This window comes from Trichosurus vulpecula, chromosome 8, assembly GCF_011100635.1.
Source record: "Trichosurus vulpecula isolate mTriVul1 chromosome 8, mTriVul1.pri, whole genome shotgun sequence".
Classification (NCBI taxonomy): Eukaryota; Metazoa; Chordata; class Mammalia; order Diprotodontia; family Phalangeridae; genus Trichosurus; species Trichosurus vulpecula.
The window spans coordinates 99,041,214-99,053,729 of record NC_050580.1 but is presented as its reverse complement, the minus strand read 5'-3'; the positions used below and the strand labels follow the sequence as shown (position 1 = coordinate 99,053,729).

At 40.9% G+C, this 12,516-nt stretch overlaps 1 protein-coding gene across 1 annotated transcript in view; it reads left to right on the top strand.

Moving 5' to 3' along the window:
- The first annotated feature begins 6,589 nt into the window (after positions 1-6,589).
- Positions 6,590-12,516, top strand: part of ATRNL1 (attractin like 1) — a 578,692-nt gene continuing 572,765 nt past the window's right edge. Inside the window, exon 1 of the mRNA XM_036736548.1 lies at positions 6,590-6,866. Coding sequence (XP_036592443.1) covers positions 6,595-6,866 — 272 coding nt within the window. The 5' untranslated portion in view covers positions 6,590-6,594. The remainder of the gene's footprint in view (positions 6,867-12,516) is intronic.

The window sequence follows — 12,516 nt, the reverse complement described above, 5'->3', positions numbered from 1 at the left end:
ATATTTTTAATCCATCTCATCCTCTCCCATCCCCTTCTTTTGCCATCAATATTTCCCAACATTAGGATCTTTTCTAATCTCTTTTGCTTCTGTTTAAATCCCTACTATTTTTTTCGTTATCATGCCCGTTTTTTCATGAAATTTTCCCTTGATATCTCTTTTTCTTGAGCTCTCTTGTCTTCCCAGTTCTATTGTTTTCTTTTATTTCTTTGCATTGCTCACTTAAGAAATTCTTCTTATCTTTCCTTGCTATTCTATGGAATTCTGCATTCATTTGGATATATCTTTCCCTTTCTCTTTAATAAATCCCATCTTCTCATTATGTGGTCAAAGTATTTAAGCTTCAGCATCAGTATTTAAACTTCCAGTGTATAGCCTGAATTAAGTTCTTTAGTAGTGATTGACCGATTGGACCTCCTTGTTGTCAAAGGGACTCTCAAAAGTCTTCTCCAGCACCACAAATCAAAAGTGTTTATTCTGCAGCACTCAGCTTTTTTTATAGTCCAATTCTTAATATTGCTACTGGAAAAACCATAGCTTTGACTATATAGACCTTTGTTAGCAAGGTGATGCCTTTGCTCGTTAGTATGCTGTTCAGATATGCCATAGTTTTCCTTCCAAGGAGCAAGCATCTTTTAATTTCATGGCTGCTGTCACTGTTTTCAAGCAATCTTTGAGTACAAGACTATGAAATCTGATAGTGTTTCCATTTCTTCTCCTCAGTTGCCAAGATCTTAGTTTTTTCTAATGTTAAGCTTCATGCCAGCTTTACACTTTCCTCTTTCACCTCCATCAAGAGGCTTCTTAATTCTTCTTCACTTTCTGCCATCAGAGTGGTATCATCTACACATCTGAGAGGGTTGATATTTCACCCAGAACCTTAATGTCAGTTTGTGATTCATCCATCCTGGCATTTCACATGAAACACCCTGCATATAAGTTAAATAAATAATGTGACAAGATGCAGCCTTGTCATACTCCTTTTCCAAACTCAAACCAATCATTTCCAAGTTTGCTTCTATCTATTACTTCTTAGCCCATGTACATGTTCCTCAGGAAATGAGTAAAATGATCTTGTACTCCCATCTCTTTGACGATTTGCCATATTGTGCCGTGATCCACAGTCAATAGCAGATCCATAGTCAATGAAGCAGTAGTAGATGCTTTTCTAGAATTTCCTTGCTTTCTCCATAACCCAGCAAATGTTGGCAATTTGGTTTCTAGTTCTTCTGCCTCTTCAAAAACCAACCTATCCTTTAGGTAATCCTTGGTTCACATATTGCTAAAGCCTAGCTTACAGAATCTCAAGCATAACTTTGCTGGCATGTGAAACGAGTATAATTGTTTGGTAATTTGAACATTCATTGGCATTGCCCTTCTTTCGGATTGGGATATAAATGGATCTTTTCCCATCCAGTGGCCCCTCTTCTGTTTTCCAAATTTGCTGGCATATTGAGTAGGGCACTTTAACAGTAACATCTTTTAGGATTTTAAATAGCTCAGTCGGAATTCCATCACCTCCAGTAGTCTTATTGTTAGCAATGCTTCCTAAGGCCCACTTGACTTCATTCTCCAGGATATCTGGCAGTAGATCAGTAACCACACCATGGTAGTTATGGGTGATGTTAAGATCTTTCTTGAATGGTTCTTTTGTGTATTCTTGTAACCTCTTCTTAATCTCTTTTGCTTCTGTTTAAATTCCTACTATTTTTTTTCTTTATCATACCCATTTTTGCATGAAATTTTCCCTTGATATCTTTTTCTTGAGCTCTCTTGTCTTTCCAGTTCTATTGTTTTCTGTTATTTCGTTGCATTGCTCATTTAAGAAATCCTTCTTATCTTTCCTTGCTATTCTATGGAATTCTGCATTCATTTGGATATATCTTTCCCTTTCTCTTTTCCCTTTCCTTCTTTTCTCAGCTATTTGTAAAGCCTTGCCAGACAGCCATTTTGCTTTCTTGCTCTTGCAATTTTCACCCATCGTTCCTGGTTCTTACCCCCGGGGCAAAAAACAACCAGTCAAATTTCTCTTCCAAAAATAGCCTTGATGATGACCAGTGAGAGAAAGCAGAAAAGCCTAGTTTTCAGAATTGCTCTAGCAGGGACTTAAAAAAAAGGTAGCACCAGCCTGAGAAATTCAAGAAATTTAATTAAGTAATTCAAGGACAAACTACAATAAAAATGTTTTGCCAGCTGAGTCCACACAAAGAGGCCCATGGACACTAGGGAAGAGATCCAGTAAGAAAAATTCATCTGATAGCTTGGTGTACATTACCCTTCCAGCATAAAAACCTGCATCAAACCAAGGATGCCTGGGCCTTTCAGCTGTATCATTCTGATGCTAAACTGTACCTCAAAAGCATGTGAACCTCAGAGAGGGCAATAATTAGGGTGTACCCTGGACAGACTATCCCATGTAGACCAACCCAGCATAGATGGCACAGACAGCCCCTATGTAGATCACCAAGGTAGGAACTGCTCCCAGGTAGACCCTTCCCTCCTCTTTCCATCCTAGCACATTTGCTGCTTATGTCCTTGCAGAATATGTTGTTCATTACTTGGATACTAGATAATACAGATCAATCCCAAAGAAAGCCTCACCTTTCTTTCTAGAACTACACAGAGGTTGGCCCTGATGGAAAGTTCCAATTCATAAACTAAGTCTGAAGAAAAGAGTAAACAGAGGAAAATAGCTAAGAGAAAGAAATATTTTGGAGCTGGGGATACCCAAGAAACAAACCTAGAAGAAGAGTTACTCCATATTGTCTATAAGTAATGCTTCAAAGAAATTCACAGCTATGTCACAGGCTTTACTGGAATTCCTAGAAGAAATAAAGGGCTAAAATCATAAATAAAATGATATCATTAGGGGAAAGAATCATAGAGCAAATGAGAGCACTAAAGAAAGAATTGAATGAGAATTAACAGCTTAGTATAGTAAGTAAAATCCAATGACCTCTTGAAAAACAGACTTATCTTGTCCTGAGTCTTTTCTTTTCCATGGCTAAACATCTTCAGTTTCTTTATCTTATTCTCATATGACATGGACTAAAAGTCATTCTATCACTATTCTGGTTATCATAGTCTAGGTATTCTCTGGCTTATTGGTGTCTTTCCTAAAATGTGGCCCCAGAATCAAACACAGTCCTCCAGATATGGCCTGAAGAGGGCAGTGTATAGCAGCACATAGTCACCTCCTTGTTATTGGAAGTTATGTCTTTCTCAACTCAGTTCAAGATCGCCTTGGTTTTCTTTTGGGTGCCATATCACATTGCTAACATATATTGAGTCTGTAGGCCACTAAAATCGTTAGATTTTTTTTTTCAGACAAACTAACTATGATCACCATTTTGCACTTTTGAGGTTGATTTTTTGAACTGAAGTACAAAACTATATGGGGCATCTAGGTGGCACAGTAGATTGAATGTTGGGCCTGGAGTCAGGAAGACTCATCTTCATGGGTTCAGATCTGGTCTCAGACACTTACTAGCTCTGTGATCCTGGACAAGTCACTTAATCCTGTTTGCCTCAGTTTCCTCATCTGTAAAATGAGCTAGAGAAGGAAATGCCAGGATTTTTGCCAAGAAAACTGTAAATACAGTCATGAAGAGTTGGACACAAATAAACAAGATAACACACACACACACACACACAGAGGTTTCTCTCCTCACTAGATTTCATCTTACTAGATTCAGCCCAGTGTTCTAACCTGCCAATATTATTTCTGACCTCAAATATGTCAGGTAGTAATATTAAACTATCACTCCCTGTTTTGCATAATCTGCAAATTTGACAGGATTGCCATCTAAGCATTTATTCAAGTCATTAATAAAAAAAATGAAATGGCATACAGCCAAACATGGAACCAAATAGAACTTCAGTAGAGGTCTCTTGCCATGATGACATTGAAGCATTAGTTTGAGTTCAGACATTCAAACATTTCTGAATTATCCAAGCTAACTATGTATGTATCTTATACCTCTCTACATTTTCTGCATTTGTAAAACATTTATATTCAGGTGAAATCAGGTTAAAACAATATCCAGGATAGGAAAGAAGAAAGGAAGCCCCCTAAGGGCAATTAAAGGGTTAAGGTAGTAGAGAGGACTGACTCCTGTTTTCCTTGGAGGATAAGGGTAGTGATTATATACAATTATATGCATGTATACTTAAGGTCTTCTCCTATCCTCCTCCCCTAAATCAGTTAAGATCCTTTCCCCCTATTGATTGCCACCCTAGGTCACCTATTTGGTTATTAGCAAAAAGGGGGAGGAGTGGTTTAGCTTCTGAGCCATGAAATCTTAAGTTAAATATGTTATAGTGCTCAGCTTAATAAATGATAGTTATTTAGCAAACTCACTGAAGTTTTAAATTTTTTTAATAAAAGAGAATTAAAGTATTCTCATGTTTCCTAGGAGTTCAGCAATAAAAGCAAAGATGTATGGTAGTGTAACTTTGTTAGCATTGTAATGACTCTTACTTCTGCTAAAACTTTTTGTGGTCAGAAATGACTTCCCTAGGGTTTTGGGAATTTTGTATAAATACTGTGTACTTTTATTTGGCATTGGACCCTAAAAATGTTGAAGGAGAACCACATACAGCTCTTTTTTCCTGAAGGGGCCCAAATATCCTATTAGAGAAGGTGCAAAAGTACAAACCATATACTTAAACAGATGCCATAAAAATCTGGAAAAGCCATCAAAAGGAAGAAAAGTTGCAGCTGCAGAAGGAAACCTCCTTCTTCCTTCATATCATTTCTGTGAACGTGGGTGAAAAACAACAACAACAAAAAGCCCAACCCACTGTTGTCCCAGAGAAGGGAATATTACAAGGAAAAGAAAATATTAACTTAGGATGAATATTAACCCTTGTGGCAGGCAGGCTGGGCTGGAATTCAGGTTCTCTCATGTTGATTGCAGTGCCCAGGGAGAAGAGATGCTACTGGGTTACAATTAAAAAAAACAAAAAAAACCCCCAAAAACCCAAACAACCCAACACCACCACGATGTTCTAAGGGATTTCCCCTTTTTTCTTTGGAGATACTGCACCTCTTCGTGTCTTTCGTTTTCTTCCAGTGCACTATGTGCCTTCTTCTCTGTCCTCGAGAACCCTACAATTCCTTGGTCCTAATTGCAGTACCCCTAGGACTTTCTCCGGCTGCACATGCTCAGCTCTTTGTGTTGCAGTCTCAGAGTCTCTCTCTCTCTCTCTCTCTCTCTCTCTCTCTCTCTCTCTCTCTCTCTCTCTCTCTCTCCTTCTCCCCCTCTTTCTTCCTCTTTCCCTCCCTCTCTCTTTGCAGGAGGATGGGGGGGGGGTGGTAGATGAAGGGAAAAGAACAGGCAGGCGGGTGGGAACGCAGTGCACTTTCTTTTAGACATTGAGACTGGAGTGGACTATTTCTGCTGAAACTGCAAGACAACTGCTCTCACCCCGCCTCCCCCAATCCATCTCCAAATGTCCGATAGGATTTGGAGAAAAGCAGTAATAAGAGAGGGACTGGGTGCAGCTTCGAAGGATGAAAAGGGAAGTGGTGGCATCCTCCTTCCAGGTCCCATGAGAAGGGGCAGCACCAATCCTCAACAGCTTTGGAAGGGGAAAAGAAAAACACCTAGGGAGAAAGATTGCTTCAGTCTTCTCGCTCTTCCATCAGAAGCAGCAGACTAAGCTCCCCCCAGCTGCCAAAGCATCCTTTGCCGGAGAACTACAGCTTCCTCTAGTCCCTTTAGTCCGTGGGCCAGAGAGAGATACACATACACAGAGATCCCTGGCCGGTGTCAGAGGACCTGGAAGCTGGGAAGGGAGGGGGTAGTTTGGGAGGAGGCAGAGGGAAGAGACCAAAGCGCTGGGCTGGTGCGTGGGGAGAGGGTGGACCCTGAAAAGGTAGGAGTGGGGTGCGGCTGAGAGCTCTACGGGCTAAAATGGGCAACCCTTACGCGCTTTTAATTGGACGAACGAGAAAATGGCTGCTGGGGGGACGTTCGCCAATTAGAGCGGCTATTTGGGGTTAACCCCCGCCTCTCCATCGTCCCGCTCCCCCCCTTGGATATTGCTCCCGTTGGGTCGCCCCTTCCTCCTCGCCCCCCTCCCCCATCCGGCGCGAGGCAGTTGGCTGGGCGAGGAGGGCAAGGCGGAGCCGCGAGCGTGGGGCTCTCCCTCCCCGCCCCTCTCTCTCGTTCCGAATACCCCGAATCTGGTCCCCCGCGGAGGGACGGTGGCGGACGGCCGCGGTGCCTTCCGCCTGCCATCCCGTGCAGTCCCTTCGTCCAGACCTCGGTTATCTATCGTAGGGTCGCCCCGGCGAGGCCAAGGTCACGAGCCTGAGGGGACGGAGGGTAGGGGCGGCGATGCCCGTGCTGGACTTGGGGGAGCCGAGCGGAGGCGGCGGCGGCAGCGGAGCTCCATCCGTCCTCCGGGGGGAGCGGGACGGGGGCCGGCGCCGGTGAAGACGGCGACGGCGACGGCAGCGACCGCCTCCTCCGCCCACGCCGCCCCCGCAGCGGCGGCAGCAGCAGCAGCAACAGTAGCATTGGCTGCAGCCTCCGGGGCTTCCCGGCCCGAATCCTCCTGCAGAGCCTTGGGGTCCGCGGGCGGCCGATGATGGAGCCGGAGACGCCGCAGCCCCGGGCCCCAGCGCTGGGGCGAACCCGGAGCGGCGGGGGCGGGGGCGCCTCCTCCTGGCTGCTGGATGCCCCCAGCTGGCTACTCGGCTACGGATTCCTCTACCTGGTGCTCTACGCCCAGGTGTCCCAGTCCAAGCCGTGCGACAGGAGCTCCTCTTGCTTCTCGGGCCGCTGTGTCAACGCCACCTGCCTCTGCGACCAGGGCTGGGTGGGGGACCAGTGTCAGCACTGCCAGGGCAGATTCAAGTAAGTAGTTTGGCCACCTCCTCCTTCCCCTTCTCCACCCCTACGGCTCAGGCCTCGCCTCTTCTCTCCTTCGGTCCTGTCCCGTCTTCTTTTTCTCGGTTAATGTCTACCTCCACCTCCCGGGGCAACAGACACGGGCACGGACAGGGCGCCGTGCCCTGGATGGCAGCATCAGCATCAGCAGCTGCATCAAGGTGAAGAGGGGACAGGTGTAACTGAGGAGGACGAGGAGGAGGAAGATGGGTGGGTTGGGACTGTCTGTGGAGGACAGAGGCCAAGGACGGAGCGGGGACTTTGGGGGAACCCTGTGTCGGCGGATGCCCTGTTCACCAGTCCCAGTCTACGGCAGCGAGGAATAATCCTGCAGTTTTGAATTTCTCCGTCCGAAAGTGCCTCCTCACTTTCGCTATTCTTTTGAGGGGAACTTCGGTTTGAGGGATGTAGTGAACTGGGGGTGGGTTGACTTTGGGAGAGTGAAAGAAAAATAGAAATAACCGAAAAATTTAGGAATATCTGGTTTGGGAAATGTGTGTGTGGAGGAATATGGTTGGACCACCGCCAGCCAAAGTAAGGTTATTTCATCATCGATATTCTAGGTAAATTGTGAAAGTAGTCACTGAGGGTGTTTCTTAGATATATCGAGGTGAACAATTTGCCATATAACTTTACATGCTTTTTACTTTGGTGGAATCTGATTTAGACAAAAAAAAAGATAAGGGCAGACAGTAAATAAATTAGCCATTAAACTATATAAATGCGCTCTGCTTTAACTTGCAATGGACAGTTGTAAAGTTCATTAGTTGCTCAGTGCTCTTGTTGAGAATATGGAGCGTGTGGTTAGTCTGTGGCCTGGAAAACCGAACACTACTCATAATTACTGTGAATGAAAGAGAAATCCAGGTGAAACCCCTATTAGTTCTATTTGTAGGTATCTTGGAAAAGGAAGAATGCTGTATATCTAGGTCATAATCTTAGTGCCAGGAACACAGCAATGCCTTATTACTGTATGAGGGAGGCAAAGATGTGTCCATAGAGTTTTAAAGCCCCTAGCTCTGCTCTCTCCACCTCCTCCTCCCAAGCTTTTTTGACTGTTAAAATAATGCCAATAGTCCTTTTAAAAGGGAATTGATGAAATTTTGATTTGCCCTGTGAATAGACTATGAACTCAACGTGAAAACGTGTAACGTTTCAAATGACACTTTCATTTAGAAGAAATCTATGGGTTTTTTTTTGTTAGGGTCTGCCAGTTTTCAGTCAGGGTTAATTCTTTGTTTTTTTTTGATCTACTTACATAGGTTAGAGCACATATTTGGCATATGCTTTTAAAATAAGCACAGTCTAGGAGTCTTTTTCTAAGAGAGGCTAATCGAGATTGTGTTAGAGAAAGTAAGTGAATATTCAGTTTCAGATGAGGAAAGTGACATTTTATAGAGTTTTATTTTCAGCATTTGCTTGTAGCTTTCTTTCCATTAGGACAGGTGGTTTAATTAGCCAATAACAGTGGCAGTCAACTTCATTATCTGATAAGTTATACAGAGTTTTAGAAGGTATAAACTGGAAGCAGGGGCTGAGAGTGAAGAAGCCATATGCATTTTCTGATATCTCTTTAGCTAGGAACACCAAAATTGTTTGAATGACATGTAACTTAGGGACATTTGGCTTAGTGTGGTTGGATCCTTCCCATCTATCTAAAGAGCACCAACATCTGCAGAGTTATGAGAGGCTCACAGCTGTATTTTATAGCAGTAGAGCTAGTTATTGACCAGCTGGATAGAGGGGGGCGGGTAAGGAGTGGGATGGGGAGGCTCTTTGCTAGTGACTTCACAAGCAGATGTTGCTTGTGTCAGTAAGGAAGATAGTAAATTAAATAAAAACAGGCTTAAATAATAACATTTATCAATTATATCTCTCAATTTATATTTAAAATGAAGAGAATTTTAAATGTTTGCACACTTAAATGAAAATATTTCATAAATTGATCATTTAACACATTTATCATTTTTAAAGAATAGAGTATTCATTGTGACTTCCAGTACTTATGCATGCTTTTCTTATCTCCAGATCTAATTTGACAGCACAGTAAAGTGTAAAGAGTCCTGAATTTGGAGTCAAAAGCCCTTGGTTCGTATCCAGTCTCTGCCACTAATACCTGTGTAATTTTGAGCAAGTAACTTAACCCTTCTGTGCCTTATTTTCCTCAACTATAAAATGAGACAGTTGGACTAGATGATCTCTAAGTCCACTTCATTTCTAAATATGTGATCATAATCACATTAATTTAGATGAACTTGCTTTCTCTCAGTCTTTTATAATAGTCAAGAATGGAAATATTATCTTTAAAAGAAAAAAATATTGAAATGAAGTACATGGCAACCTATGCATTGATGAAGGTTTTATTTTGAGGATGGTAGCTGGTTTTATCAGGCTGTTGAACTATTAATACACTGGGAAAGTCTCTAAATAGAAATTCTCAAGCCATTAATTATCCTGAGAAATCTCTTTCTAAACTGAAGGATAGCAACCTAGCAAACAGACATCAGAAATGATTGATCAATCTTAGTAAGCAGGTGTCAAAATTAATTGGCCGGCTCCATGGTAACCTAGCTTTTCTACTATAGGGAATCCACTGGGGAATAAGGGTACTCCTCAAATGCTTAGCTGGGATGGAAGATTGATGGATAGGGAAAAAAAGGAAAAGGAGATATTCTAGCAAAACCTGTGTGTATTTTAGTGTATTTACTTCCATTTTAAAAGAATTGATTGTATTCTTCCACCTATTCCTATTTGAAAAGGAGAATACTGAGTTATGTTCTTACTCCCACAGGTAAAACACAATTTTTATCTTTGGAGAACGACAAGACTGGAAGTTTCCAAGGTGTTAGAGTTGTAATGATCAATGTAAAGTGATCAATATTTATCACATTTTAATTATATTCACTTTATCCTGGTACTTATTGAATTGAACTAAACCATTTTATTGAGCATTATTTTCCTAGAACTATTATTTTAGAAGCTGAATTGTTGAAAACAATTATTTCATAAACTGAACACATGCTACAAATTCCAGTCATAGTCTAAGATTTTCCTGCTAATGACGGTGTGAGAACTTCTGATATTAAGTCATGTATAAATTAGTTTTTTTGATATTAGAAACCATTTTAGTATATAGTATATTATTCACAAACAGCAATCCTTCATCACCAACATCTCCCCTATAAAGTTTTTTTTATAATTTGTAAACGTATCAGGCACTTTTTTTTACCTGTAAGGTAAATTAAACTGTCATGTTGACTTATGTAAGTAGAACAATTAAGGCATGGTATTTCAGCGACAGCTTGTTGAAATACTGAGGTAAGAACAAGTTTATGCAGTTAGTTTATTAAATGGGCAAGAAAAGTCAGGTAGAATGAATAAATATCAATTTTCTTTGGTGCCAAATATATATTTCAAATTCTTTTCATTAATAAGAGGGAAGTAAGTAATTTTTAATGAAGTTAGATTGATTTTTTTCTGTATCCTTATATAATTCTATTTTTGCCATGTATCAAAAGAATAATGAATCACTTATATCCATGAATTTTTTGTATTATTCAATAAATATAAATATGTGCCCTTCAATATAGGGGTAATTTCATATATTTTTAATAAATCAAATTTGAGCTCCTAAATTAATTGAATTAACATTTTGCGAACAATTAAGGTAATATTCTGAAACAAAGAGAGGAAAGAAAAAAGTAATTAAATTAAAATTATGCTAGCATCAATGTTATAGGAGTAGCATAGCAAGGTGTTTATTTGGTTTTTCTTAGTTTAGGCTTTTATGCATAGATATACCTTTGGGGGAAAAAGAGGTGATGCATTTCCTTAGTTTCCAGACTGCTTTAATGTGTTCCTTCTTGTTGAACATGTTCAGAGTGATAGTAGCTATTTGAAATAACCTATCTAAAAAAATGACTTCCTTGTCACATTGTAGGAAAAATGTATGGGTTTAGATATTTCTTTTATTCCTTTCTTTTGTCCATAGCAGCATATAGTCAGTAACATGGCACATTTTTTTCTTTATGTTGCTCTGTTTCCCTTTCTGGGGCCACTTTCCTGACTCCTTCTTGCATTGGCAGGCTAGGTTCCCAGCTGGCAGCTGACTACTATTTTCCTCAAGGTTCTAGGAATGACCCTGAGGGATTAGGTTTCTAGTACTGTCCCTTAAAGTCATTCATTGGAGTATTTCCAATTGTAGCCTCAATTATCTTTTAGCAAAGGTATTTACTAAGATGATATAGTAAAAATAATTGGTAAAAAAAATTCCCCTAAAAAACTGAAGTGAACTCTTCCACAAATACACAGAGGTTCATGGGGAGACTGGGTTCAGACTTAGAGTACAATCATGGTGAATAACATGGAAGATGCACAAATATCAAAGTGGTAACACATAACTCCTGGCATTTTATGGAACTGCTCTGGAACTAATAATAATAGCTACCATTTCTATAGCACCTACTATGTGCCAAGCCCTGTGCTAAGCACTTTATAAATATCTCATTTGATCCTTGAAACAACCCTGGTAGGTAAGTGTTATTATTACCTAAATTTTAAAGCTGAGGAAATTGAGGCAAACAAAGTGACTTGCCCAGAGTCACATGCCAAATTTGAACTCAGGTCTTCCTGATTCCGGGTCTAGTGTTCTATCTACTGTACTACCTAGATACCCACTTCTCTGTTAGCACTCTTCTCTGTTGCAAGGGATCACACCCTTTGAAGTTGCATTTTCCCTTACCTTTCCTTCTACATCCAGATGTTTTCATGTTTTTTCTTTGGTGTATCTCTTTTTTGTTACCAAGTACTGTATATAGCTTCTGCTTTCTTAGGTGATCCTTTATTCTCATAATTTCTCTCTGCTCTCAGGTGGATGCCTTGGCTTCTACTGATTCCTTCTCCCCAGTGATGTGATTAATTCAGTCAGGTAGAGGGAGGAAAGAAATGGAGGAACTTTTTCTTCTCTTCCCTTCTCCCCTCCATTATTTAATTATCTATCAGAAACTTGAACCTGGAGTTGTTTACTCCTGGGCTGGTCTACTGCTTGACTGGTCTATTTTTATATGCAGCTCAGAGGTCTTAGTCAATAAGCATTTATTAAGCACTTACTATGTACTAGGCACAGTGCTAAGTACTGTGGATACAAAGAAAGGCAAGAATAGTCCCTGCTCCAAGTAGATCACATTCTAGTTGGGGAAACAACATACAAACAAGATATATACATGATAAATTGGAGGTAGTCTTAGATGACACAAAGATGAAGGTGGATTGGCATAGGCTTTCTTGCACAAGGTGGAATTTTAGTTGAAACTTGAAGGAAGTCAGGGAAGAAAGGAGGCAAAAGTAAATAGGGAGAGTATTCTATTCATGGGGGACAGACAAGTGAAAAAGTAGAGTTGGGAGATGGTGTATCCTGTGCCAGTAAAAACAAGGAAGCCTGTGTCCCTGGACTGTAGATATGTGGAAGGCAGCAAAGTGTAAGACAACTGCAAAGGCACGAGTGGGGCAGCTTACGAAAAATTTTAAAAGCTAAGTAGAGGATTTTATATTTAATCCTGGATCTTTTCAGCCAATTAGAAGATTCATGTTGGGTAGTGTGGTCTTGTCTTTCACCCAG